The sequence below is a fragment of the Cucurbita pepo genome, chromosome 9, assembly GCF_057944985.1.
Source record: "Cucurbita pepo subsp. pepo isolate OVF chromosome 9, ASM5794498v1, whole genome shotgun sequence".
NCBI lineage: Eukaryota > Viridiplantae > Streptophyta > Magnoliopsida > Cucurbitales > Cucurbitaceae > Cucurbita > Cucurbita pepo.
The window spans coordinates 11,435,153-11,461,938 of record NC_141806.1 but is presented as its reverse complement, the minus strand read 5'-3'; the positions used below and the strand labels follow the sequence as shown (position 1 = coordinate 11,461,938).

General features: G+C 35.1%; 3 protein-coding genes and 1 long non-coding RNA gene across 8 annotated transcripts; 2 read left to right on the top strand and 2 right to left on the bottom strand.

The window, feature by feature from the left end:
- Positions 1-360: 360 nt before the first annotated feature.
- LOC111802125 (uncharacterized) lies at positions 361-1,543 on the bottom strand. The gene has a single exon (XM_023686391.2). It carries the CDS (start codon positions 1,430-1,432, stop codon positions 980-982), a length of 453 nt encoding a protein of 150 aa, XP_023542159.2. The 5' UTR covers positions 1,433-1,543; the 3' UTR covers positions 361-979.
- An 8,041-nt stretch (positions 1,544-9,584) lies between these two features.
- LOC111802142 (uncharacterized) lies at positions 9,585-10,849 on the top strand. Its single transcript, XM_023686410.2, has 2 exons — positions 9,585-10,157; positions 10,425-10,849. The coding sequence occupies exons 1-2, from the start codon at positions 9,596-9,598 to the stop codon at positions 10,724-10,726; spliced, it is 864 nt and encodes a 287-aa protein (XP_023542178.2). The 5' UTR covers positions 9,585-9,595; the 3' UTR covers positions 10,727-10,849.
- Positions 10,850-12,930: 2,081 nt separating this feature from the next.
- On the bottom strand, positions 12,931-18,631 carry LOC111802734 (uncharacterized). 3 transcript variants are annotated; one of them, XR_015422337.1, is made up of 7 exons: positions 18,344-18,631; positions 17,151-17,422; positions 16,394-17,072; positions 16,086-16,285; positions 15,187-15,431; positions 13,229-14,472; positions 12,931-13,092 (listed from the first exon to the last, which is right to left on the bottom strand). XR_015422337.1 is itself a non-coding variant. In XM_087126586.1 (6 exons), exons 2-6 carry the CDS (start codon positions 17,420-17,422, stop codon positions 13,496-13,498), a joined length of 2,373 nt encoding a protein of 790 aa, XP_086982712.1. In that variant the 5' UTR covers positions 18,344-18,631; the 3' UTR covers positions 12,931-13,495. The 3 variants fall into 3 exon arrangements, 2 of the variants coding, with proteins under 2 accessions (XP_086982712.1, XP_023542977.2); XM_087126586.1 differs by having other exon boundaries at positions 12,931-14,472; XM_023687209.2 differs by having other exon boundaries at positions 12,931-14,472; positions 16,394-17,045.
- A 1,958-nt stretch (positions 18,632-20,589) lies between these two features.
- On the top strand, positions 20,590-23,836 carry LOC147791312 (uncharacterized). 3 transcript variants are annotated; one of them, XR_015422379.1, is made up of 5 exons: positions 20,590-20,843; positions 21,165-21,266; positions 21,577-21,652; positions 22,940-23,031; positions 23,179-23,836. It is a non-coding gene; the product is annotated as an uncharacterized LOC147791312 (long non-coding RNA). The 3 variants fall into 3 exon arrangements; XR_015422380.1 differs by having other exon boundaries at positions 22,383-23,031; XR_015422378.1 differs by having other exon boundaries at positions 21,577-23,031.
- The last annotated feature ends 2,950 nt before the right edge of the window (positions 23,837-26,786 follow it).

Genomic DNA, 26,786 nt, shown 5'->3' with positions numbered 1-26,786 from the left:
TCACAATTATATATATATATATATATATATATATATATAATTTAGTCGTTTATTGTATTAAAATTAAAATTAAAATGAAATTATTATTATTTAACCAATTATTTATTTTTAAGGTTCAGAAAATGAGGTATTCTGAAATGATATTAATATTCTTCTAATCATTTAGATATATAACAAAACAAAAATTCACTCAGGAATTGAGAACCAACCTGTCCATTGTCTCTTCTTGGGAACACAAGAATATGATATGATTGGGATAAGACTCGAGACAGAGATTGAGACTGTTCCTTCCCCCAATTTGTCTTGCTTCTTCTAATTACTATTAAATTCCCCTGCTCTCTATTGCATTTTCCACAAATCTAAATCGGAACAACAGATATTCATAATCAGATATTGTCTGAACAAATCAACTGTATATGAATCGGAAATTGGCAATAATCTTGTGGAATATCTGAAGATCTAAGATTATGCTAGTACAGGAACTCAATTCAAACATACCAGAGCAAAAATCAAAGGAAAGGAAAAGAAAAGGACATGAATCTCTTACAGAAATAAGAACAGCGACCGGATCTCATGGCTATGTACAATGCAAATTTGTCTTCAAATCACTTGCTAACAATAATGTTAGCAGTTTCAGAGGCAGAGAGCGAGGACGTCGATCTACTATTCTGCTTCTTGAACTTGAAGAAGTAAATAAAAGCAGAAGTAATCAGAAAAGGACATGAATCTCTTACAGAAATAAGAACAGCGACCAGATCTCATGGCTATGTACAAAGCAAATTTGTCTTCAAATCAGTTGCTAACAATAACGTTAGCAGTTTCAGAGGCAGAGAGCGAGGACGGCGATCTACTATTCTGCTTCTTGAACTTGAAGAAGTAAATATAAGCAGAAGTAATCAGAAAAGGACATGAATCTCTTACAGAAATAAGATCAGCGACCAGATCTCATGGCTATGTACAATGCAAAGTTGTCTTCAAATCACTTGCTAACAATAATGCTAGCAGTTTCAGAGGCAGAGAGCGAGGACGGCGATCTACTATTCTGCTTCTTGAACTTGAAGAAGTAAATAAAAGCAGAAGCAATCAGTAAAGAAAAGCCTATAATTCCACATACCAAACTCACAACAATCAACGCGCCGCGAATGTGATCTCCGCCTGCTCCAGAGCGGTTAGCGTGGCTGCGATTCCACCACTGCGACGGTAGGCTCGTGTTCACCGCCTTCGGAAGTTCGACACCAGAGGAGGACCAGGTGTTTCCTTGGAAGAACGATTGCATATTCGATGAAGAGTTTCCAGTAGCGCCAGGGTTTTGGTACTCCAAACCGTGCTCCGATGGACGCAGGTCTCTCGCATTTGAGCATCCGAAGAAGAAAATGGCGGCGAGAAAGCAATAGACGGCGGCGAATGCAGCAATCTGCGAGGGAATCGCCATTTCTTGTTTGTGGATTTACAGTGCGTTGCGTTTGTGGTTGGATTTTATCTGTGAGAGGGAGAGTTGATGAGGTAAGAGCATTGGAACGGAATCAAATTTGGGGGAAAGCGAAACGACGTCGGATTCCCCATTGTCGGATTTTGTTTATATTAAATTTTCATTTACTTATTCCACACTTTTAAAATGACAAAAATTAAAATTTTAATATTTTATTAGATATAAAATTTAAATTTATATTAATTATTTAATTTAAAAAAAGTACCAAAAAAATTTAAAATTTTTATTTTCAAACACTTATTATAGAAAATTGAAAGATTAAATATATATTTAAATTCTTTTTAAATAAAAAATAACCTATCAAATATATAATTAAAAATTGAGTAATTTATTTGAAAATACAAAAAATAAAAAATTGAATAAACTATTAAATATTTTTTTGAAATTAAAAAACTAAATAAATACAAATATAAAAAATACTTGCAATTGATCCTTTAACTAATTATATTTATTGTACAAATATTTTTAATAAATTTTAAAATAGCCCATATTATTATAAAAAAAATTATTTAAGAAAATAAAAATATGAATATCTTTCCAAAAAAAATTTTAAAAACTAAAATAAAATTTAAAGATTTTTTTTTTTTTTTTTTTTTTTTTTGACATTTCAAATTACATAAACTAATAAAAATATATTTTATCTCTAAAAAGGATTTTAATTATATTATTCATCACTCCCTTTTATTTAATAAATTAACGTTACATGACACGTGGCATTTGATAATGGCTTATGATTTAGCATGACATAGGTGTAAGCCAATTGGATCAAACAATGATAAATGAAATATATTTATAATCATTCCTCACATAATTACCAAGTGTCATTAATCAGTAATCAACTTAATTATAATTAAATTTTAAAATAATTAAGACTTTACACACCTCAAACTTGAAACTAAGTTGAAAGTTTAACCGATGTTTAAATGTTTTAATTCATCCTTGGTTTTTATTACCATTTTAATTTTGCAAATAAAAGAAATCTTATGTGAGATTTAATTAAAGTTGCATCTAATATGATATTTCAAAATTTGGTATTAAGAGTGTTCTTATGATTCGAGAAGTCAAATTATCCCACCTAAACCATAAAAATTGAGTTGAATTATAATTTTTTTTCTTTTTAGTTTAGGTTGCGTTGAATTTTCAGAAGCGAAAAATTCAGACCCGTTCACCGGTTGACATTTTTTTTATTGGGTCAACCCAACCAACCCCACTAACAGGTTACAACCTAACCAACCGTCTAACGTCCAAAAAAAACCATAATAGGGGTTGAAGAAAACCCTATTAAACCTCCTGCCAAAGAAAAAAGAAGTTAGAGAGAAAATTGATATGAAACAGAAGAGAGTCGTCGCTAAGTTTCGTCAGACCACCGTCGGAATCCACCTTCAGACGAGACCTGTACAAGGACTGATAGGCTAGCAAGGCCGAAGCTAACGTTTCGCGAGGTAAGGTTCTGAACGACATTTTTCAGATCTGAGCTTTTCCTATGTGAATCAAGTCCTAAAATGCTGATATATTTACCTAGGAACAACTCTACACACGATCTGTGAAGAAGTTTGGCCGAAATCTCGATCCGAAGGCGAAGATCTGAGAATTGTCTGAGAACGGTAAGCGAATTTCTGACACTCTTAACTCGTCTGATAGTTAAGCAAAAATTTCGAAAAAAAAAATACCAGGACGTAGCTCGTAACACGATCTAGAACCTTGTCGAAGAAACTATATCGATCCGAACTCCGAATCAAAAGATAAGAAAATTGAAAAAATGGCTTTGTGTTACGGATTGCAGGAGAGAGAGAGAGGAGAAAATGAAAAAAAAATTCGGCTGTCACATGTCGGACGGCAAGCGGCGGAGTGCGGCTCGGCAGGCGCCAAACACACGTCGATCTTCAGCTGGAGCAACGCAGCTCCAGTGAAACGAAGACATGTGTCGCCTGCAAACCTCGAGCCGAACCGCAAACTCGAGCCGAACTAGACCACCCGACTCGCGACTGCATAGAAGCAGCCGCCCGTGCAGCCTGCGACTAGTGCACTTCCTCGCGCGTGGTCGGCGCATAACCAGCGCGTGAGACGCCCGTTTTGGCCTGTTCGCCCTCTATTTGCCTGACTTTTTTCTCGATCCCAGTTCTAATACTGTTTTTATATGAATAGGGACCTAATTGAAGAAAATCAATATTTTTGGACACCTCACGTGCATAGAAACGCTAGCGAAAGGGCACACGTCAACCAGGTAGTCACCACCCGCTGTTTAGGAAGAAATACTTGTAGGATTCGCTTGAACTGCATGCATGCTAGCTATTCACCATAGGTGGTAGCCTCCTATGACTAATTGTTATGAGCTGATGATGCGTAATATTATGTGAAGTTTTTGGGAATTATCTGAGAGTGCGATCATACTTTAAATTTCTGTTGTATGTATGCATGTGTTTAATTCATGTTGGAATTGTGCGTTCTACATTCCGGGTGCTTGATGGATGACTTCGCCCCATTGAGCGCGAACTTCGCATTCTAGGTGCTTGATGGAGGCAATCACCTCGTTGAGCCTACATGTCTAATTTGCATGAATTATATATTATGATGTTAGACGACGATTGCATGCACACTTTGTTATTTTCTATACCCATTACTATGATAAGTTTAGGGATTTGCGGTTAGGAGCGACAAGTCACTCTAGCTAGACCTAACTTCCCTTAGGAACTTAGCTGATTACCACAGCGATGAGGTACCTTAGGAGTGTTCATAGATTGCTAGTGTGTGAACGGTATCTATAGCTTCCTGACCAGTTCTTACTGCTCTTAGTCATTTCGCATGGGAAATGTGTCCCCATGTCGTATAGCCCATTAACTGCATGGGAACGGGTTGGGTCGCGCCCCCCGTAGGGGAACTATATGGGCTAAGGAGGTACTCGGCACACCCCTAGGCTAGATACCATGTAGTCTCAGATAGCCATGCAGAGGTAGCTCCCCATAGAGAAATATCGGCCATATCAGCTCGGCGTAAGGAACCTTTAGGTATCAAATGAAAGGATGATGAACCGGTAAAGCCCAAGGGACTAAGATTAGAACCAGATGTCCTAGAACCGAATTAGAAGACCGTGGGAACCTGCTAAGTTAGGATGCGATAAGAGCCTACAAGTAGGTGGCTTACTGAGTATAATTTTTATACTCATCCTTGCTATCTTTTTCAGGAGCACGAGGCATCGGTCAAGGGCGGGCGTAATGGAGACAGGGATTGTCATAGAGGAATGAATTGTCTTGGGGCGTCTGTCCGGTCTTTATTTTGTATTTGCATTCTTTCGTAATTTGTTTCCAAACTCTTAATTTTTTTTTGTTTGTCGTTCGAAATTTTATTGGAAGTAAATGATTTTTCTCTATTGCATACTTAAATTATTTTGTGCATTCATGTGTCGTTGTTAGTCACGGTCTGTAGTAAAATATCGGGTCGTGACACACCGTGTCCTATCTTTAAAATTATAATGAAAATTAAGAATATTTGATCTTTGTTATTTATGTCAGTGATGCGTTATGACTTGTGAATATTTGATATTAAAACTTTATGAAATTATATTTTCCCTAGAGTCGCTACGAGACGTAACTTTTTTATGTGGAAACATTCATTTAAAACGACTCCATAAAATGATGACATGGACTTATAAGTTTAAGAAAGGGTCTTAAAATAATACAAAAGAAATGTTAAAACAAAGGAAGGTACATATAAAAATAGTAATTCACTGTACTAACTTAAGATCTACTAAATTAAATACAACTACCTATGTAAGTTTCATAGTCTTTATTTGCGATGTCGCCTTCAACCGTAAAAAGATGTCTCACAGTTTGAAAACTCGTCTACTAGAGAGATGTTTCCACATCCTTATAAGGAATACTTTGTTTCTCTCTCCAACCGATGTGGGATTTAACAATTCATCCCCCTTGAGGGCCCAACGTCTTCGCTGGCACACGGCCCGGTGTCTAGCTCTGATACCATTTGTAACAGCCCAAGGCCACTGCTAGTAGATATGTCCGCTTTGGCCCGTTACGTATCGCCGCCAGTCTCACGGTTTTAAAATGCGTAAACTAGGAAGAGGTTTCCACACCATTCTAAGGAATTTTTCGTTCTCCTCTCCAACAGATGTGGGATCTAACAATCCACCCCCCTCAGTGGCCAGCCTCCTAGCTGACACACCGCCCTGGTATCTAGCTCTGATACCATTTGTAACAACCCAAGTCTACCACTAACAGATATTGTCCATTTCGATCTGTTATGTATCACCGTCAATTTCACGATTTTAAAACGCGTATACTAGGAAAAGGTTTCTACACTTTTATAAAAAAAATGTTTCGTTCTCCCGACCAACTGAGGTGGGATATTCTAAACTCTTGAGTACTAAACTCATGTGGAATTGATAGAGTGTAAGTTTGTTCTTCAATTACAAGGTTAAACCTGAGTCCATTTCGGGTACTTCGATGAAAGATTTGTTGAGGATTATTGAGAGTGAGTCTAATTTAGAAAATGATCATGGGTTTATAAGCGAGGAATACTACCACGCCTTTTGGGAAGCCCAAAGCAAAGTCATGAGAGCTTATGTTCAAAATGGACAATATTATACCATTCTCGAGAATCACGATTCTTAACAAGATTGACCATTCCATGGACCAGATCTCCAATAAATGTTCCGACCATTCCAAATTATAGCTTCGGAAAAATATATTTATAATAAGGAAGACGAGGAGGGTGGGGCAGGTAAGGGAATTTGGCACGGATGGAAAGAAATCTCTCCCCACACCCTTCCCCATTCCCCGACCAATGGAGAATCCTCAGCCCATTTAGGGCAGGCTCTCACGGGGCTTCGACCTCATAGATTAAATGGACATCTCTACTCACATGTCTTCTCGTGAATAATTTGGATCAAATCATTTGTAACAATTATAGAGTTAATTGTATTAATAGTGTTACTAGAATAAAGCACCAAGTTTATTTATATATTATAGATTTCTTAGATTATTACTTTACGTTATATTAATAATTTTAGATTTTTCATACCCGCAAATAAAATATTTAATTATTATTAAATGATTAATTACGTTATTATTAAATGAGTATTACTTTATGTCATATTAATAATTTTGGATTTTTAAAGCATGTTATTAGTCTATTCTAAATGTCAACCCCAGATCTGGCTCGAGTTTTCATCTCGAGTCACTTATCAAATAACTTCTAGTGATCGGTCGTTCCTCTAAGGGTGAAAGCCTCTATTTACTTTTTTTTTTTTGGAATTTTCACGATACTAGGACTAATTTCTCTTTAGTTTCTCTATATATAAGGTTCACTCTCGACAAGTTGTCAGCCTGAGTCTCCAATCACATACTAAATACTCGTATCATATTACTAGCTAAAACATGTTCGAAACTTATATACTTATAAGGTGACAAAACGGACGAGCTCATGTGTTCTCGTGCGCTTGCACACTCTCAACCACAAGCGCCCCACACGCATGCACTCCCACACATGTCACATTTTTCCTTCGGACAATGGCTGAAACTCTTGTTCACACGAAGAATTTGGGGCTTCTTAAATTTTTTTTCGCTCCTCAAAACACCACAATAGCATAGTCCTTACTCGTATGAACTTAAAACGTGCTCCAAATGACCAAAACAACACCCAAACCTATACGAATCTTAGATTCAAACTTCCGATTTAATGGGTTTCTGGTTTCTGTTAAATTTCGTTTTTCCCTCCAAATTTGTGCTTAAATAACCATCTAATATAAGTCACGAGTATACATATCATATATATCAACCAATGCATGCATATCTAATAGTTGGAAAGGTATTTAAAGCAGATTAACTAATAGGAGAGTGTCGTACTTGAAATTCAAGCTAATCAACGAGGTAAGGCCGCTCTAATCCTTCTTAATTTAACCAAAATATTAGTAATTTCCTACCAAAACATCCTAAATTAGTGTATTTAAATGTAATTTCACCTATATTGGAATATTAATTTATAGTTGACCAAGCTAACCACTAGCTAAATGATATCATGTTTTTCAGGGCAATATATTAATTTATTCCTCTTGAAATGGCAATAATTGTCAACTAAGAAAATATTAATTTTTTTCTCCCTTTTTTGAAATATTTTTATAAAAATATTAATTTTAAAGAATTTTTTAAGTGGATAATTTTTATTTTAAAATATAAATTCTATTAAAATAAAAAATAAAACATCTTAAAAAATTAAGTAAAAAAAATGGACGAAAATTTTAATCTTACAATATAATATTTCCCACATATATAATATATATTTATTCATTTATTTACTTACTAACCAAGTAAAGAAAGAAACATATAGAATGCAAATAAATAAATAAATAAATAATATATATATATATATATATATAGACAAGGGTGGGAATGAGAACAAATATAATCCTCGTCACCAACCTTATTTAGCTAAGAAAGAAAAATCTCTCCCCAATCTCTAAAAGTTAAATATATATTGTTCAAAAGATGACGTGACAATTATTGTTAATTTTTAAATATATTTTTTTTTTTACTATACAACAATATATATATATATATATATTATACTTTAATTTGAACCCATAATTATTTTTCTAATTATTTATTATCCAATATCACTTAAAAATAAAATTTTAATCCTTTAAATGGTAATTTTTAAAAATATTTGAAATTGAAGCGCATATCTTACCTTTACCTTTGAAAATAATTAATGGATATATTTTACTTTTTATTAAAACAAAAAATATAAAAAATTTGAATAAATGATCAAAATAACATGAATGGAGCTAGTTAGATTAAATTCATTATTTAATAAGGTTGATTTAAGTCCATAAAAAAATCACAATTTCTAATAGCTCAAGTCCATTACTAGCCGATATTGTTTGGTTTGATCCATTGTCAGCCTCACGATTTTAAAATGCATCTATTAAATAGAGGTTTCGTTCCCTCCTCCAGATAATATGGGATCTTATAAGGCAACCATAATCCGCATTTCAACCATACAAGCTTTTGTTGAAGCAAGAACCCGAATCAAACAAATTAACACCTTCTTCTTCTCCGAGTATTTGATAAGGCAACCATAATCATCAGTTAAACCATCCAAGCTTTTGTTGAGTCAAGAACGCTTGAATCAAAGAAATTAACACCTTCTTGTACAAAATTTGGATCAACTAAGAGATGAGGCTCGAATTAGATTACCTTTTACGATCAAAGATCTAGAAACAAGATTTGGAACCTTGTTCTAAATTGAGTCACTCTACCATCGAATTTAATCAAGAATTGATTGAATGGCTTGGATGCAATCTACAACCAGAATTGCTTAAAACACTCGGATTTCTAAGGAAAAACGTCTCAACTCAAGAGATCAATGTCTTTGATCACAAATCTGATTTTTACATAATAATCTCGGTATTTATAGTCTCCACGTTTGTAGCTCTGATTTAATCCTGATCCCCTCAAATCTCTACAAAACACATCATTTTGACCTTTCTACCATTACAAACTTTTTGAAATTAAAAATAATAAATAAAGTTTTCTATCAACTCATGAAATAATGCTTGCAACTTTATCAGCTACGGTGCAAATATTCAAAACTCTAAATGGTTCTTTCTCAATCGAATCAGCTTGTAATACAATAAATGATGGTTGAACCGAGCCTATCCAATTTTATAGATGAAGAACGAATGTTTGTTGAATCTTCTTAGCCTTGAATCTTATAATAGGTCTAGTTGAAACATTTGGAACACGATGATTCTTACAATCTCACCCAATTCAACCCAACAACGGGCGTGAATACCCTAACCTTTTACGAACAACATAGAACGCAACATTATGTGAGAGTTTGCCTGAAATTAGGTGACAAATGGCTCTTTTAGTTTAATACCCATCTTTTTCCACTTTCCATTTCTATCTTTTTTTTTTTTTTTTTTTTTTAATTGAAATTATTTATAAAATTCTAATTAAGAAATTTGTTCAATTTTATTTGGTATGTGAGTTGGCTCTTTATTTCAACTTCAAATTTTATTTTAATCTTATTATTCATTAAGAGCTATTATATATACGAGGGTTCAATGTTAGAAGTTCATATCATATCTAAATGGCTTCTCTTACCGTAAGTGTTTTTGTAATAATGCTTCTCTTCCATTGTAGTTTCAATGTCTTTGAAGCTGTGGAATATCACGAGAGTCCTGCTCCTGCACCAGCTGACCATTATCTAGTTGCCCCGAGCCCCCAACACCTTCCTCCGTCGAGCGAGTCTCCGATCCCCCACCAGCCACCGAGCCAATCTCCGATTCCCCACCACCTTCCCCCGTCGAGCGAGTCTCCGATCCCCCACCAACCACCGAGCCAATCTCCAGTTCCCCACCACCTTCCCCCGTCGAGTGAGTCTCCGATCCCCCACCATCCACCGAGCCAATCTCCAGTTCCCCACCACCTTCCCCCATCGAGTGAGTCTCCGATCCCCCACCAGCCACCGAGCCAATCTCCGGTTCCCCACCACCTCCCTCCTTCCCCTTCGCCTCACTACGCCCCCGTTGAGCCACCTAAACCGCATACCTACCATCAAAGAAGGTCCATCGAAGTCGAAGGTGTTGTTTATTGTAAGTCTTGCAAGTACCCCGGTGTTGAAACCCTTCTCGATGCTAAACCGCTTTCAGGTTAGTTCGAAAAATAACATTTTTACTTACGAATCATTAGATTTAATATAAACCCACTTAAGTTTTAGCGCATATTTTACATGTAATCCGTGCATTGTTCTAAATTTGATATCGATTGTTGTTTGTTTACTAAAAGCGTTTATTCACATTGTCTAATAACGAACCTCGTATTGTATGAAATTGGCTACTTTCAACATAAGATCTCTTGAAAAGACCTGGTATCAATAGAAATAGTATCACTTATTTATATATCTATGATCGTTGCAGGTGCTATGGTACAAATGACATGCAAGAACACAAAGCATTCTCGAGTAGTTGTGACAGCCACCACGGACAATAACGGCTACTTCTGGCTAGCATCGAAGGACGTGTCGAGCCACGCATACCACCGATGCAAGGTTTATAATGTGAAGTCATCGGACAAGAATTGCACTATAACGTCGAAAATGAACGGCGGAATAGAGGGGGCGGAGTTGAAGCCGGTGAAGGCATTCTTGGACGCTGAGAAGAAACCGGTTGTGCTTTACCGTGTTGGACCATTAGCATACGAACCCACCTGTCCACGTTGAAAGTACGATGGGATCTTGGGGATTTTGATGATATGATGGTTTGAATTTATGTGCTTTTCTAAGCTTTTGCGATATCGTTGTTTTTTAATAATTTTTAATCGAGTCAACGAGTTTTCGAGGTAAGTTTTTTTTCAATCAATAGATAAAAAAAAAAGTTACATTAGGGTAATTTTATGGTTAAATTAAATAAGGCAATTTTACTTACCTACTTAACGTAGTTCACCCAAACAGTTTAATTAAGATATGTCAAATTCCACCGAATAAATAAATGAAATCTAACCATACGTGTCTCCTAATTATATCTTCTAAATTGGTAATTTAAAAGAAAATTCGAAGGGATAGAGAGAAAGAGCCGTAGCGAAAATTTTAACCCAAAGTTGTATTTATATAAACTATTTATTTAATTTGTTTCTAAAAATAAAATTTTAATTAAATGAAAGTGATTACTTATTTACCTGTGTAATTAATGTTCCATTTTATTATTATAATTTTATTAAATCCACTCAAAGATCTAAAATTAAAACACATTATTCATAATATATTTATTAATTAACAAAACTTTAATGGATTAAAGTTATTATAATAATTTAAATTAATAAAATAAACTAACTACAATTAATTTTCTAAAATTAATTAATATAATAAAATTGTTGAAATTAACCATAGAATCCAACAAAAAAAAAATATTCTTTATTTATTATATGAAAACCTTCTACCAACCACTCAATTATTTTAAATTTTGAAATATCTATTTTAATATTATATTTTTAAAAAAAAAAATACTTTTGTTACTATTACTTTGTAGTGATAGATAACATTAATGTGTTATTAAATTATAAAACGTAGAGGTAAACATTTAACCCGACAATCCAACAACCCGGAACAACCCAACCCAAACCACGGGTTGGGTTGGATTAGCATTTCGGATGGGGTTGGATTTATTTTTCTGAACCCGAATTGAATCAGTTCGATTTCGAGTTCATAGAAAAAAACTTTGGGTTGACTCGAACTAAATAAAAATATATAAAATATATTGAGAATCATTTCATATTAATGGGTTTGTCCGGTGCACCACACCACAGTCAAATACATGTTCCTTTTTTATTTAATATTATTTTGTTATTTTATTTTAATTTGTTTGTTTATATTATTTTATTATTTTATTATTTTTAATTTTCATTATTTAGTGTATATTATTTTTTTATTTTTTTATTTTTAATTTCTTTATTTAGTTTCTTTTAAATATAAATAAACTAACATATAACTATTAATACATTTTATACTATTTTTAAATTACTATTCACACCTTTTATATTATTATAAAATTTTATTAATTATGATTTAACCTATAACTATTAATATATTTTATACTATTTTTAAATCACTATTCACACCTTTTATATTATTTATTATATAAAAATTTATTAATTATGATTTATAACTAATTTTAAGTTATTTTGATTGAGGTTGATAAATTATATATATAATTTTAAAGTAAGGTTGATAAATTATATATATATAATTTTAAAATATATTTTAAATTCTTATTTTTATATATTTTTTATTTTTGTTATATACCATAAAACTAATCATTTTTATTTAATTTCATAAACTAGTTTTACATTTTTGTTACACTCATTCTAAAAAAATATCAGTGCCTTTAGTTTTATGACAATGTTAAAGTTAATATGTTACAATTTGCTCGTTGTTTTTTATTGAATTTTTTTTTTATTATTATCAATAATATACATTGACATGTGTTTGTGTGTAAATTTTTAATATATTTTATCTCAGATTGTATCCGATAAAACTTAAAAAAAAAAAAAAAAAAAAAAAAAAAAAAATCAACCCCCAACAGGGTTGGGTTGTGAAAAGTTTCGGGTTGGGTTACCAATTCAACCAATCGAAACTTTTGGGTTGAGTCAAAAAAATCTCTCAACCCAACCCAACTCGGACCATGTACACCCCTAGTATAACTAATATCCCAACCCAAACCATGTACACCCCTAGTATAACTAATATAAAGTTGTCCAAACGTAATTAGGAAAGTACATCACTGTTTCAATCTAAATCTAAAAGCCATTTTCAACAAAAACTCAGCTCTAATATCAAGTTCTATTAATTTCTTACTACATATTTATAATTAATTAAACACGCAACCATAGTTATTATAATTGTTCTTCTATCATAAGACTATCAAAACATACAAAATCGCTATATTTATTTAAGTTTAAGGTAAAAATTGCAATGCTTCCAAGTTTAAGATATACCTCGATGAAATCGAACATAACACGAATCAAATTAACCGTTCCAAATCTCTCCTAAACTCGACCTCATGTCATCTCATTTCTTTTCCCGGTGGCTCCCTGTACAATTTACAAAGAATCAGTATTGATGTGAGGAACATCCAGAGAGTTGAGTAACCCATGCACCTCTATCTGTCCAATGAAAGTTCATCAATTTGGATCGAACTATCGTCGATGGATTATCGTAAGATCTTACCGTGGCCATGAAGACGAGATGCAGAATAAATTGTGAGCTGCTTGATCGTTAACCGTGGCAAGAATGGTGTGCCGAAGAATTTAGGACCAATGTTCGTTCGACTCAGAACAACCTACTTAAGCTCAGAAGAGTTCCCAGAGTTCATATCTGATGTGGTATGGTGTAAACTTCTTTGGTATCTGGTTTTCCTTCTCAGAAGGACTGATCATATGTCATTTTTGTTCGTGGAATAGAAGGGGCATTGTTTTCTATGAAGCAATAGTGGGCTCAACTGGAAGGTACCATATCAATCTGTACTGTATTTGTACTTTGTTCAAAGGAATTACCGTCGACAACCTCTTCAACGGAATTTAGTCGACGTGGTGATATAGAGATTGACGTTGTATCGACATCCATCTCAGTACAATGGCAGTCCTCCCCAGCAGTTTCGCCATTCACATACTTTCCGGACACAGTTGAATCAATAAGCAAGCTACTGGCATTATCGGTAATATAATTAGAAGCAGCTTCTTGTACCGAGGCACGGTCACTCTTGTTCTGGTTCGACTTAGACTTGTTTCTAAGTATAATATCCCTCAGATATACTTCCGTGTCAGTTTTATGCTCCTGGAAAGGACTCCTCGACTCTTGGTTGTTGCTCCCCATGCTGATTAGTGCATTCAACTGCTTCTGAACAGACATTGCAAACGATACAGCATGATCACGTATTAACGAATCGTGAGGTGGACAGCGCAGCAGGTCGGTCAAGGCCTTCTGGTACTGCAATGAGCTGATTGATGGTTTTGTAGTTCCTTTCTTACGACATATGTTAATAACCTTGCAGATATGCTCACATAGATTACCCATTTCTGCCCATCTGCAATCACAAAGACCGAACTGCGAACCAGGATTCCAAACAACAAATTTCCTGTCTCGAGTAATTTGGTCGGTTACTTTTGCGATATTTCCTTCAACGACAACATCAGAGTCTGGAATTCTCAATGCTCTGCGCCAATATGTCAAACCACTCATCCATTCATCTTTCCAATACCGTGAAAAATTATTCTTCTCCGAGTACTCATCAAGCCAGAAGTAAGAGTGTACCTTTGTACCCAGCTTGTAGACCAACCAGTCCGTGCGCTGATAAACATCAACATCTTCTTCATTTAGCAATCGTAACTTCAATTGGCTGTGGTAAAACTCCATTGCAGCACATGTTTCCAGACTGGTGAGTGGAAGGTTTCTTAGTGCAGTAGTCCACAACCCTAAGACCAAAAAAATTTAGACGATGAGAATTTCGATATGCTCCTCCTAGTCGCCATGGTCTTGAAACTTGTTGCACATGTAAAGAATGTTTCTAGCCTTCAAAACTAATGTCATAATTTTCAAAATAACCCCTTTAAGAACCTAAATCTACCGGTAGCAGATATTGTCTTTTTTGAGATTTCCCTTTCGGGCTCCCCTCAAGGATTTTAAAATGCGCTGCTAAAGAGAGGTTTCCACACCCTTATAAAGAATGTTTCGTTCTCCCCCTCGGGGCTCAGCCTCCTCGCTGACACATTTTTCTAACAGATGCATTTTAAAAACCTTGAGGGGAAGCCCGAAAGGGAAAGCTCAAAGAGGACAATATCTGTTAGCGGTGACTTGGGCTGTTACACCCCCGGAACATATTTGTATCCAGATCGATAGCCCACTCTTCCTTCAAATAAAAACAAATGAAAAGAACAAAAGCAATCTGCTTGAATGATAGTGCTCTTGCACATTGCACTCGCATTTACCATGTCTATAGTCAAATATAAAAGAGTTATAAAATAATCGCATCAACCATCAATTTGGAGCCGTTAGAAGACTTTGGATGATAAATTATGCAGATATCTAGCAAATAAAACTGATAGCAACAAATTCAGCAAGCATGATAAATTGGAAACCTTCTTTTTCTAAGAAAACCTCATTATTAGAGAACGGAGAAGGAGACAAACCTAGTCTAGGACACCAGGTTGCCCTGAAGTAGTCAATTAAATCTGGATCATCAACTTGATCTTTAATCAGCTGTTCAAATAAATCCACCTTTTCATCACCTCGGCAAACTCTATCCACTGCTTGCCCAAGCTGTCTTAATATCTCAGCTCGCTTCTCAATTTCCACACATTTCTTCAGTACATTTTTATGCCATGCATGACGGACCCGCCAAAAGCTTAATAAAACAGAACATTGAAATATCTCCCTGAATAAAATCAAAGAAATACTCTCATTCACCTGAGGGTGGCATACTTGAATGGCAATGAAAGCATTTTTTTTTTTTTTTTTTTTTTTTTTTTTTTTGTGTGTGTGTGGGGTACGAAATCGAGCTTTTAATGAAAAAATGGAAAAAATACAATACAAAAGACAAGCCTAAAAGAAGCGGGAGTCCAATCTTGTAGAATAGCTAGGTTTGCACTAACTAGTAGCTTTCACATTCGCCAACAACAAAAAGAGTTAGATTGTACTGATTAATTGAACTTAATAACCTTTTGTAGGGGGGAAATTTGAGCATAAAAAATCATTATAAGCCACTCTTATGGAGAATCATAAGAAATATTGACTGTATCTCTTTGAGTGGACTTATCGGTATTGGTTTATCCATCAAACAGTTGAAAAAAAGAAGTCAGCACGGTTTTCTCATATCCAACAAAATATAAAAAGACAAGACAGTATGAATCAATAGCATGTTTAACCAAGACAACGAACAGAATGAAGAAAGGAATTTAAGTCTATAGTTATAGACAATTAATGAACTGTTAAGATGGTTATCTTTTGATTCTGTGAGCCCAATGGATTGATTAGTCAAGTTTGACTTCCAAAAATGTCCTTAATTTCTGAAAAAGGAGAAATCGGTAACCTGATTGTCGGTACATCAGCAAGAGGATCGTCCACAACAAAGCCAGCCAACTTCCATGTAGGATCTTTGGTTTGAACTCTGCTATGAAGAGCCCTCATCCACCTATGGGCATCTCCACTGGAAAATCTTGGTGATATAATCCAAGCTACTGGAATTGCGTTGTAGTCTAAATTGAATACTACCAGACTATGAACTGGATACTGGACAAAAATGCAGAAAAGGCATAATTAGTATCATCTGACATTGAAATTGGATCTTATAATTTAACAACGTTGAAATAACTGAGACATAAGAATTAGCTGATATACCTTCAACTTGTTTGTTCCAAACCTGGAATCTGAAGCAAGAAGGCCACGATTACCGAATCGTATCATTTGTTGTAATTGCCACTCTGTTTGAATTCCCAAAGTAAAGGTGTCTGTATCAGTAAAATCTTCATAAAAGAAAACATTACTACGATGGCCCTCAACCCACATGTTAATGCTTACTGCATCATCTCCATCAAGCTCATGAGTGGAACGCCTGATGCTTCTCTCTTGTATTCTTACATATCTATGAGTTAAAAGGTCATCACGGTTGCATGGACCACCCTGTTTCTCCACCGATTCATTATGTCTCTGCATAATGGTCTCCACAGAAACGCCAACATATAGAAGCGACAATACACGTAAACGAAGATCTTCAGAGATGTATGGTGCAAACATAGCACGAGTACCTTCAGCCTTCTTGTCTTGAGGACCATGGCATGGCAATCCCTTCTTGTCTACATGCTTGTCCTCATTATATATGATCAGTGCAATAGATGGTTCAGCAATTAAACGTTTGACAATGAAGTGGCACGTGCAACCCCTTTTAGTGTTTGGCCGTCCAGCATTTTTCTTCTTTGGTATATAAGTATTTCTACTGGGTCGTACAAGTCCCCCCTTCCTGTGGTCATCAGGACCAAACGAACACCAATACCTATGTATTCGATGAACAACTAAACTTCTAAAATTTGAAGAAAAAAGACCAAGCATGAGATGAAAACATACGTATATATTACACTTCTACAAATATGGGACTTACATAATGTATTCCAGTACACCATCAACCTTCGGTTTGAAAGGTGCTTTCAATGCTCGTCGTCGCCTTGCTTCAACATGAAATCTGGTTGGACATTCTTTATTTGAAGATTCGCCACGTACAAAATCATCAACTCTAGCAAAAGGGATTACTGCAACTCTATCCACGTTGTCACGCCATCCTTCTACCTTAGACCACACAAGATCAGCGGAAGAAAATTCCAAGGTTGAAGGATTCTGTACTGGAAGAGAAAAAATCTCGTCCCATCTGGCCATCTAAAAAATGAAACAAGGAAATTACAAGTCAATAATTTAAGAAGCAGGACATGAAACGCATTTTAAAAGACCCAAATTTATAAGAACCAAAAATAAATTCTCTCTCAGCACGACAAATCAATTAAGCAAGAAACCAACAGCAGGCACAGAGCTTACCAACACATTGCAATATCGCAATCAAGGTACCAAAATCAAAATGTAAAAAAAAAATGACAAAAATGTTGTGTCCCTCTTCTTGATAACTAGGCACTTGTACCGGTACTGACTATTAGATGAACACAACTCTCTACAATGATATGATATTGTCCACTTTGAGTATAAGCTCTCATGGCTTTGCTTTGGGCTTCCCCAAAAGGTCTCATACCAATGGAGAGAGTATTCTTTGATTATAAATCCATGATCATTTCCTAAATTCGCCGATGTGGGACTAGTGGGATTTTCATCATTCAACACCGACAACATTTCTTCACAGATCAAGGCTCACCAAACCGCAAAATGAAATTCATAGCACTAGAAATGACAACTTATCCACTTATCCCTAAAATAATAACAATGGCATACTTCATTGAACAGGGGGAGAATCATAAAGCAGAGGCATCTGATAGCCCAGAACACCCTATCCTTCCCAAAAGAGAAAATTCCAGAAAAAGAAAGTAATCTAAACAACAAAACAAAAAGAAGCAGCAGAAACTTAGCACTCTCCGCAGCCTGAATTTAACCGGCATGTAAACAAGTAGAGATAGAGGACAACAAATTGGAAGACAAAACGCCGACGAAAACAAACAATCAAAATGTTAAAACGCGAACTAGTTCATCGCTACAAATGACCTGACCATAAAACTAAATGCAATCACACAAACTCACAGTCGAATAAAGAAAAGTTCAAACAAGAGTTGGACAAAGTAAACTGCCTCAACGTACTGTCTTATCAGAAAATCAAAGCCTTCTGCAACTCGATGCCTATATCTTGTCGCACACTCCACCGAACCAAATCACACTCGTCCTACGTAGCCAGTTGTTCCGACTCAATTTCCGTCGGCGAACGCAATACACAGTCCTCCAACCACCAGAAAATCAAATAGAATAAATTCGTATAGAAATCTAGATTGATTCCGGAGATACTCCAGGAGATTGTTGGAGACGGAGAGCTTAGAGCTCTGATTCTCGGCGAGAAATGAAAGGAACAGAGAAGAAACAGCCACCGGACAAAAGAAAAATGAAAAAAGAAAAATGAAAAAAGAAAAATGAAAAAAGAAAAAAGAAAAAAAAAATCTGTCAAAATTTTAAGTCAAATACAAAAATAGGGCAAAATTAAATTAAAATTCAATAATACGACATGCTTAGGGTTCGACCAATCGAAACATGCATCTCGATTCCGTTTTTATTGATTTAAACCCTAAAACATGCTTGTTATCTGCGCATTAGGTCATAATCAACTTCTCCGATCTTCCAAAATGGATTTCACAAATAATTATTAAGAAAAATCTAGTACGAGTACTTACCCGTTGAAGTAATTCTTAAGTAAAACTTGATCGATGTGAGGAATCATGAGCTCGTGGCATACCGAAAAGGTAGGGAGGTCTAAGGTGACTTAGGGCATCACTAGGCTAGGCTCGATTCATGAAAGACATGTTTCGGGTTCAACTATTCGAAACATGCATCTCAGTTCCGTTTTTATTGATTTAAACCCTAGAGCATGCTTATTATCTCCGCATTAGGTCGTAATCAACTTCTCTAATCATTCTAGACTCCAATCTAACACGTAAAATGGCCCGTCAACTAATCACAATGTCGTCGTCACCTGATACTCAGGTCTCACTTGCGAGAAAGGGAGAGTAGCACAAATGAGTATATATTCAATATGTAGCTCGCTTAAAGCTAATCATATTACTTATACAACATTCACATACATTCCCATTCATCACTTATTCTGTAGGACCAAGTTATCACTTCAGTCCAATAACTACGGTTTAAGTTTCCTTACCACAAGCAGCTAAGTTTAACTAGATCTCTTATACTCAACTTGGGTTCGGGTTTGAAAGCTTATTCAATCAACTACTGTTGATTCAATGACTCCCATTGATCGACTGCTTAGTGTACAATCAACATTAAGCCCATAGGAGCTCGTACTCATGTCTAAATGCCATAAATCTATGTCGTAGGCTCGCCTAGACAAACGTTTCGGTTCTACTCTTCTATCTCTGCTTACTTTTAATTTTTCGTTGGCCAACTTCTAACTTTTCCACGTTAGCCCGGGGAAACTCTTATTAGTTTGCCCGTCTCCAAGAGCGTGTTGACTAGGCTAAGGTGTAGTTGAGTTCAAGGTATCTAGATAATTGCATTCTAGTTTTAGTGTATGTTGTCGTATTTTCAACTCTAATCTTCTATCATACATCATTGAGTATGTTTTTTTGTGACAAATAAACTACTAGAATAGTCGGCCTAACTCTAATAGTCTCACAATGTGAATGAGACACAAGAAGGAGTGACCTCGTGTCTATTGACTCTAAGTGCTCCCTTGTTCTGCTTTGACAAAAAAACACGAGCCGGGAACAATTGGAGACCCCTTGACCGCACCAACATAGCGTACGTAATGCACTTATAGGTGCATATATGTAATACTAATCTGAAGGTACATATGTAGTCTTACCAAGGTAAAGTACCTAGGGAGTCAGTGGAACTGTAACGCCCCAAATCCACCGCTAGTAGATATTGTCCTCTTTGGGCTCCCTTTCAGACTTCCCCTCAAGGCTTTAAAACGCGTCTGCTAGGGGAAGGTTTCTACACCCATATAAATGGTGGTTTGTTCTCCTTCCATCCAACGTGGGACATCACAATCCACCCTCTTCGGGGCCCAATGTCCTCGCTGACACTCTTTCCTTCCTCCAATTGATGTGGGACCGCCCTCAAACCCACCCCCTTTGGGGCCAGTGTCCTTACTGGCACACCGCCTCATGTCTACCCCTTTCGGGGAACAGTCAACAGATTCGGGACTGGGACCTCCGTGCCCAGCCCTCAAAGCCAATCCTTTTCCTAAGATTACCGATCCATTTACTCTTACAATTTCGTTATTTAGTTAAATTTTAAATGATTTTATGTGATTTAAAATTATAGGATCAAATGTCAATTCTTTGATAATTTAGAACTACAAATGCATGTGTTGCGGAAGCTGCGTTGGTCAAGCGCGAGTGGCTTCGTTAGGGTTTAACAGTTGGGTTGGGGTTTGGGTATACTGCATAAGGGACAAAGGCCTCACGACGCCCTCTGTCTCCGGCACCGAACCTCAGCATTCAGCTAGCCGGAGCACCCATTACAATCCTGCTCAGTACAAGAAATGCCTCCGAAAGCTTCGAAATCCAAGGAAACTCCCGCAGAACGGCCTATTCTCGGTCGTTTTTCTTCTCATCTCAAGATTGGAATTGTATGTTCTTACTTCGATCATTTTTTGTCCTCTTTTAATTGTCTGGATTGGATTTTCCAGCTCTGTATTGATTGGATGCTCGGAATGAAATTTCATTTGCTTGTTCGTTTATCCGGAATGTTCAATAATGAACTACCGGATACTTTTTTTTTTTTTTTATATTAATTTGGTTTTTTATAATCTTGTTGGAATTTATGGTTTGCTAATCCAGGATGCGTGTGCTTGTTTTGGTTTTGTTGGATTATTATGTGGTAGAAATGTTGCTGAGTGCTGATTATGAATCTGTACACCCCTGTGATTGGTTTTTGTTTGAGATTTCAGGTTGGATTCCCTTTTTGCACTATTGAACCTAACGAAGCTAGAGTAAATGTGCCAGATGAGCAGTTTGAATGGCTTTGCAACTTATACAAACCTAAAAGCGAGGTTAACTTCCTTTTCTCGAGCTATTATCGATTTAGAATTCTTCGGATTAGTTTTTATCGTCAATTAGATAATGTGGAGAACCTATTCAATTGCATGAAATTAATGTTGAATTTATGATAAGAGTTACGCATTAAATGTCAGCTTAAATGTATAGTAGCGGCCTTAGGTTAAATAGGAAAATTTAGGGTCGTTATACTCGAAGAGCCTGCCAAGTGTATGACAAACAGTGTTACTTTCACAATGATTTTGAAGCTTCAGAATGTATAATAATAATTTGATACAGAATTGACTATGATTAACCTTGTCACAGTGCCCTTCCAAAGATCATAAAGATTGGGTTCTCGTCGATCAATCTCATATATTTCTTCACTGCAGGTCCTGATGAGGTATAATATGCATCGTAATTATTTACACATCAATAATTAGTTGAGTATTACTTACATTATTACCATATTTTGCCTTTGGTGTTTGTTAAAATGTTCTCTGAGTATTTAAGTAGCTGGTATTGATGATGCTTTCTGTAACGACCCAGATCCATCGCTAGCAAATATTGTCTTTTTTGGGCTTTCCCTTTCGGGCTTCCCCTCAAGGCTTAAAACGCGTCTGCTAGGAGAAGGTTTCCACACCTTTATAAAGGGTGTTTTGTTCTCCTCCCCAACCAATGTGGGACATCACAATCGACCCCCCTTCGAGGCCCAACGTCCTCTGACACTCCTTTCTTTCTCAAATCGATGTGGGACCGCCACCAAATCCACCCCCCTTTGGGGTCCAGCATCCTTACTGGCACATCGCCTCGTGTCTACCCCCTTCGGGGAACAACGAGAAGGCTGGCACATCGTCCGGTGTTTGGCTCCGATACCTTTTGTAATGACCCAGATCCACCGCCAGCAGATGTTGTCCTCTTTGGGCTTTCCCTTTCAGGCTTCCCCTCAAGGCTTTAAAACGCGTCGGCTAGGAAGGTTTCCACGCCTTTATAAAGGATGTTTTGTTCTCCTCCCCAACCAACGTGGGACATCACAATTTCTTTAGTTATACATGAATGATACTAATTAGAGCCATAGGAATACAGCACTAAAGAAGCTTAACTTATCTCTGCTGTTGATGATAATATTGTAGTTATCCAAATTTTAGAAACTTTTTATCTCAGCCTTACCCTATCACCTTTCAAGATATAAGGGTAATACCCTTTGGGGTGCTGGTTCTTTTGCCATTTGATGGAGCATTTGGGTCAGGAATGAGAAAAGTTTAGAGGAGTTGATAGAACATGGGAAGAGCCTCCCCTTGATCGAGGCTCGACTCCTTTCTTTGGAGCCCTCGAACAAAGTACACCCTTTGTTCGACACATGAGTCACTTTTGACTACACCTTCGAGGCTGGCAATTTCTTTGTTCGACACTTGAGGATCCTATTGACATGGCTAAATTAGGGGCATGACGCTGATACCATGTTAACATATCTCCACAATGGTATGATATTGTTCCTTTTAGCATAAACTCTCATGGCTTTGCTTTGAGCTTCCCCGAAAGGTCTCATACCCATGGGGAGATGTATTCCTTACTTATAAACCTATGATCATTCCCTAAATTAGCAAATGTGGGACTTCCTCCCAACAATCTTCAACACAGGTTATGGTAACCGTTGGCTTGACCTAATCCAGAATATGAGTCTTCACAGGTGAAATGCTGGCAAATTAGACGATAGACAAAAGCTCCTCAAGCTGCTGGGACAATTCATACTGATTTTGAGAAGGGTTCATTTGTGCTGAGGTTCGTTTAAGGCTTTCTGACACTTTCCATGTTTATGTTGGCTTTCTGTTTCTTGATATTTTGAGTGTATTCTTTTCTTTTTTATACTAGATGTATAATTTTGGAATTTTACTAGGATTTTGTTCTAATTATTATGTTGGTTTTTAGGGCTTGAAATTTGAAGTATAAGGTACAAGGATGTGAAACCTCTCCCTAACAGACACGTTTCTTGAGGAAAAATCTGGAAGTGAAAGCCCAAAGAGGACAATATCTGCTAGCAATGGGCTTGGGTCGTTACAAATGTTATCAGAGCTAGACACCAGGCGATGTGCCAACGAGGAGACTGAGCCCCAAAGGGAGGTGAATGAGGTAGTGTGCCAGGCCCCAAAGGGGGTGGATTTGGGGGTCCATCGATTGGAGAAGAGAACGAGTGCCAGCAAGGACGCTGACCCTCGAAGGGGGTGGATTGTGAGATCCCACATCGGTTGAGGAGGAGAACGAAACATTCTTTATAAGGGTGTGGAAACCTCTTTCTAGCATACGCGTTTTAAAATCTTGAGGGAAAGCCCGGAAGGGAAAAACTCAAAGAGAACAATATCTGCTTGCAGTGAGCTTGAGTTGTTACAATTAGCTTGGTCTTATTCTCGTTGGTTTCTTATATATATATATATATATATATATATATATATATATCAACAAGTTCGAAGCCTTATGGGCACGATGACATATTTATCCTTATTGTATTTAGAGCAAAGAGCTAAAACTAAGTTGATATAATTTGATATGAATCAAGAGACATCAATCGTACAATATACTTTAATGAAAATGAGAAGAAAATATTGTTGAAGTTATCAAAAGATATTTCAATTCATGCGACATTAAAGAAAATAAAGTTTCATGTTATAAATTTGGAATGGATTATAGTTTAGAGTAATTTAGAGTTATGACTTTTTATTATACAATTACATAATGGTTAATTATCATAATTAAGTATGAATGTTAAATTGGAAATCGAGTAAAAGAGCTTTTGTACTTTTCTTTATTATATGTAGTTTAGGTTGAATGTATAATCGTTCAAGCTCGATATGATCAATCTTGCTTGTGGAGTGATTCGAATCTCAATCAAGTGTTCTTCCCTTTAGATATTTGATCAACAAGAATCATTCAAGTTCGACATGATCGATCTTGCTTGTGGAGTGATTCGAATCTCAAACAATGTTCTTGCATTGAGATATTCGATCAGCAAGATAATTCGAATATTACTCCCTTTGTAGTGATTTCCACATGTCATAATTTGATATAATTCTTTTTTTTTTCCTCTTTTTTCTTTTTAATTTGACGTTGAAAATATTTTCAACATTTCATTTTCTAAAACATCAAAATTTAGAACATTACACTCTCCCTTTCTGAAATCATTCTCGACCCTTACGATCCATTCTTCAAATACTTCATCTTTTACATATTTCACTAAAACTCGATCCCGACATTATTTAAAATTATATTTCGTTTTCCTAAAACCCTCGTAAAAGAAAATGAAAAGATAAAAAGATGCTCTTTTCAATTAGATTTTGAAATTAAACCTCGAAATCATCAAAGAAAAAGATGAAAAGGGAAGGAAAAAAAAAGAAAAAAAAAAAAAAAAAGTTAGACACATTTTAGCTTTATTATTTTTGTTTGTATTTGAAAAAAGTTTCATAAATTATCAAAAGGTTACACTTAAAAGTCAATACTTATTGCTTTGTAAGGAGGGAATTGGAATTAGCCCACTTTGCAATAAAACCCTCCTAAACCTATACCCTTTCAATCCACGTCTTAATCTTTTAATCCCGACCTCCTTAAATTTGAACAATTTTGTCGAATGAAACGGATGGTTCTTCATCGATGCGAAGTCGGGATATCCGTTGTCGAGAGTCGTTGTAAATAATACGACAAGAATACTTTGCCCCTCGCACATCAAAACCACGGCAGGGAGCAAACTTATTCATTTAAGATCCTTGGCGCTACTTGCGTCGGGTTTGGTTTAGGCATCAAAGGCTCCTCCTAACACAAAAAGTTTGTAAACACGTTCACGGGTCGTTTGAGGCATCGATAATGATTCTTCCGCAGGTTCACCTACAGAAACCTTGTTACAACTTCTCCTCCTTCTTAATGATAATATATATTATATTTATTTATTTATTTATTTATTAAATGGGACAATTCCTTTTGTCTTCATCTTGAATAATAAAAGGTCCAATTTTTATAAATTATGTTTAATAGAATAAATAATTCAATTTAACGCCATTAAACATATTTAACAATATTTAATTAAAAAGGTTTATATCCAAAATATTATTAATATGTAAAGTATATCTCTTAATATCTTTTTTATTTTTCTGAAAATATTTTATATTTTCTTTTTTTTTTCTCAAAGTGGAATCACTTTCCATATTGTTTTTGGCTTCATATTAAATATTGGTCCCCCCATGTTTGTGATATGTTTTTTAATTATTTTTTGCTAAAATTTTCAATTTTAATTTTTAACTCATAAATTTTTTCTTCATACAAAAATAAAAATATTAAATTATAAATTTAGTAAAATAAAAACTTTTAAATTATTTAATAAGTTTCAGAACTTATTAACTGTGACAACCGTGTAAGTAAAAAATACATGAATGAACTGAAACCACATCTAAATAAAAGCGATTTTAGGCCTGAGATAGTTGAGAAATACTTAAAAGAATTGAAAATTACTACTTATACGAATAATGTGCAACTTATTACGAGCGTTTTATCAATAATATAAATATAATAATTTAACTTAAAAAATAAAAATAAAAATGCTAAAAAAAAAATATATAATTTCAATTAAAAACCAAAAATGCTTTTTTTTTTTTTTTTTTTTTGGTGGGGACCACATTGTGGTATTTCACGCAACCACATGCTCACACATACCATGATAAGGACTGCACAATAAAGACAAAAAGGTGTCCTACGTGTCATATTCTTATTGGCCGCTTAGTGGACCCCGCTTGCAATTATATTTTGCACCTACTTCACCTCTCATCACTCTGGACCAATAGGAATGAGTCAGCAAGGAAATCTTGGTCAAAGGGGAATTGTGGGCCCTACCGTCCTACGTGGCACTTTATGTTACAAAAACGTCGACAATAATTCGCTAAATTAGTTACAAAATTAGCTAAATTTGAATACGTTATTAAATGGATTTTTTTTAAAATACCTTAAAATTTTTAAAAAATTAAAAAATATATAAAAAAATAAAAAATTAAAACACTTTTAAAATTTTTAAAAGTTTAAGGTATTTTATTTTCATAATATTTTTTAAATATTTTAAGAAATTTAAAGATAATTATTGAAAGTTTTAAGAGTATTTTTAGACAAATTACAAAATTTAAATATATTTTTATTAATTTAGCTTTACAAAATATATATTTTTTAACAAATAATTAATTTTTAACAAAGTATCGTCAATTTAGTTTAATTTCTCTCTATATTTATAAATATAATAAAAGGTATTTATTCTGAAAAAACAAAATTCTTTATACGGTTAATTACTAAAAACCGTATAATTAAATTTTAGAGATTAACTAAATGACGGTTTATTATTTTTGTGAATTAAATATAATTACTATATTTGCATTATTAATTTTTTCAAATTCCCCCATTATTATTTTTAATAATTTCACATAATAATATTTTTAAATTTGCCTTTTAAAAATTCTAAATATACCAAAAATATAATATATATATATATATAATTTTAAAATTCGATACAT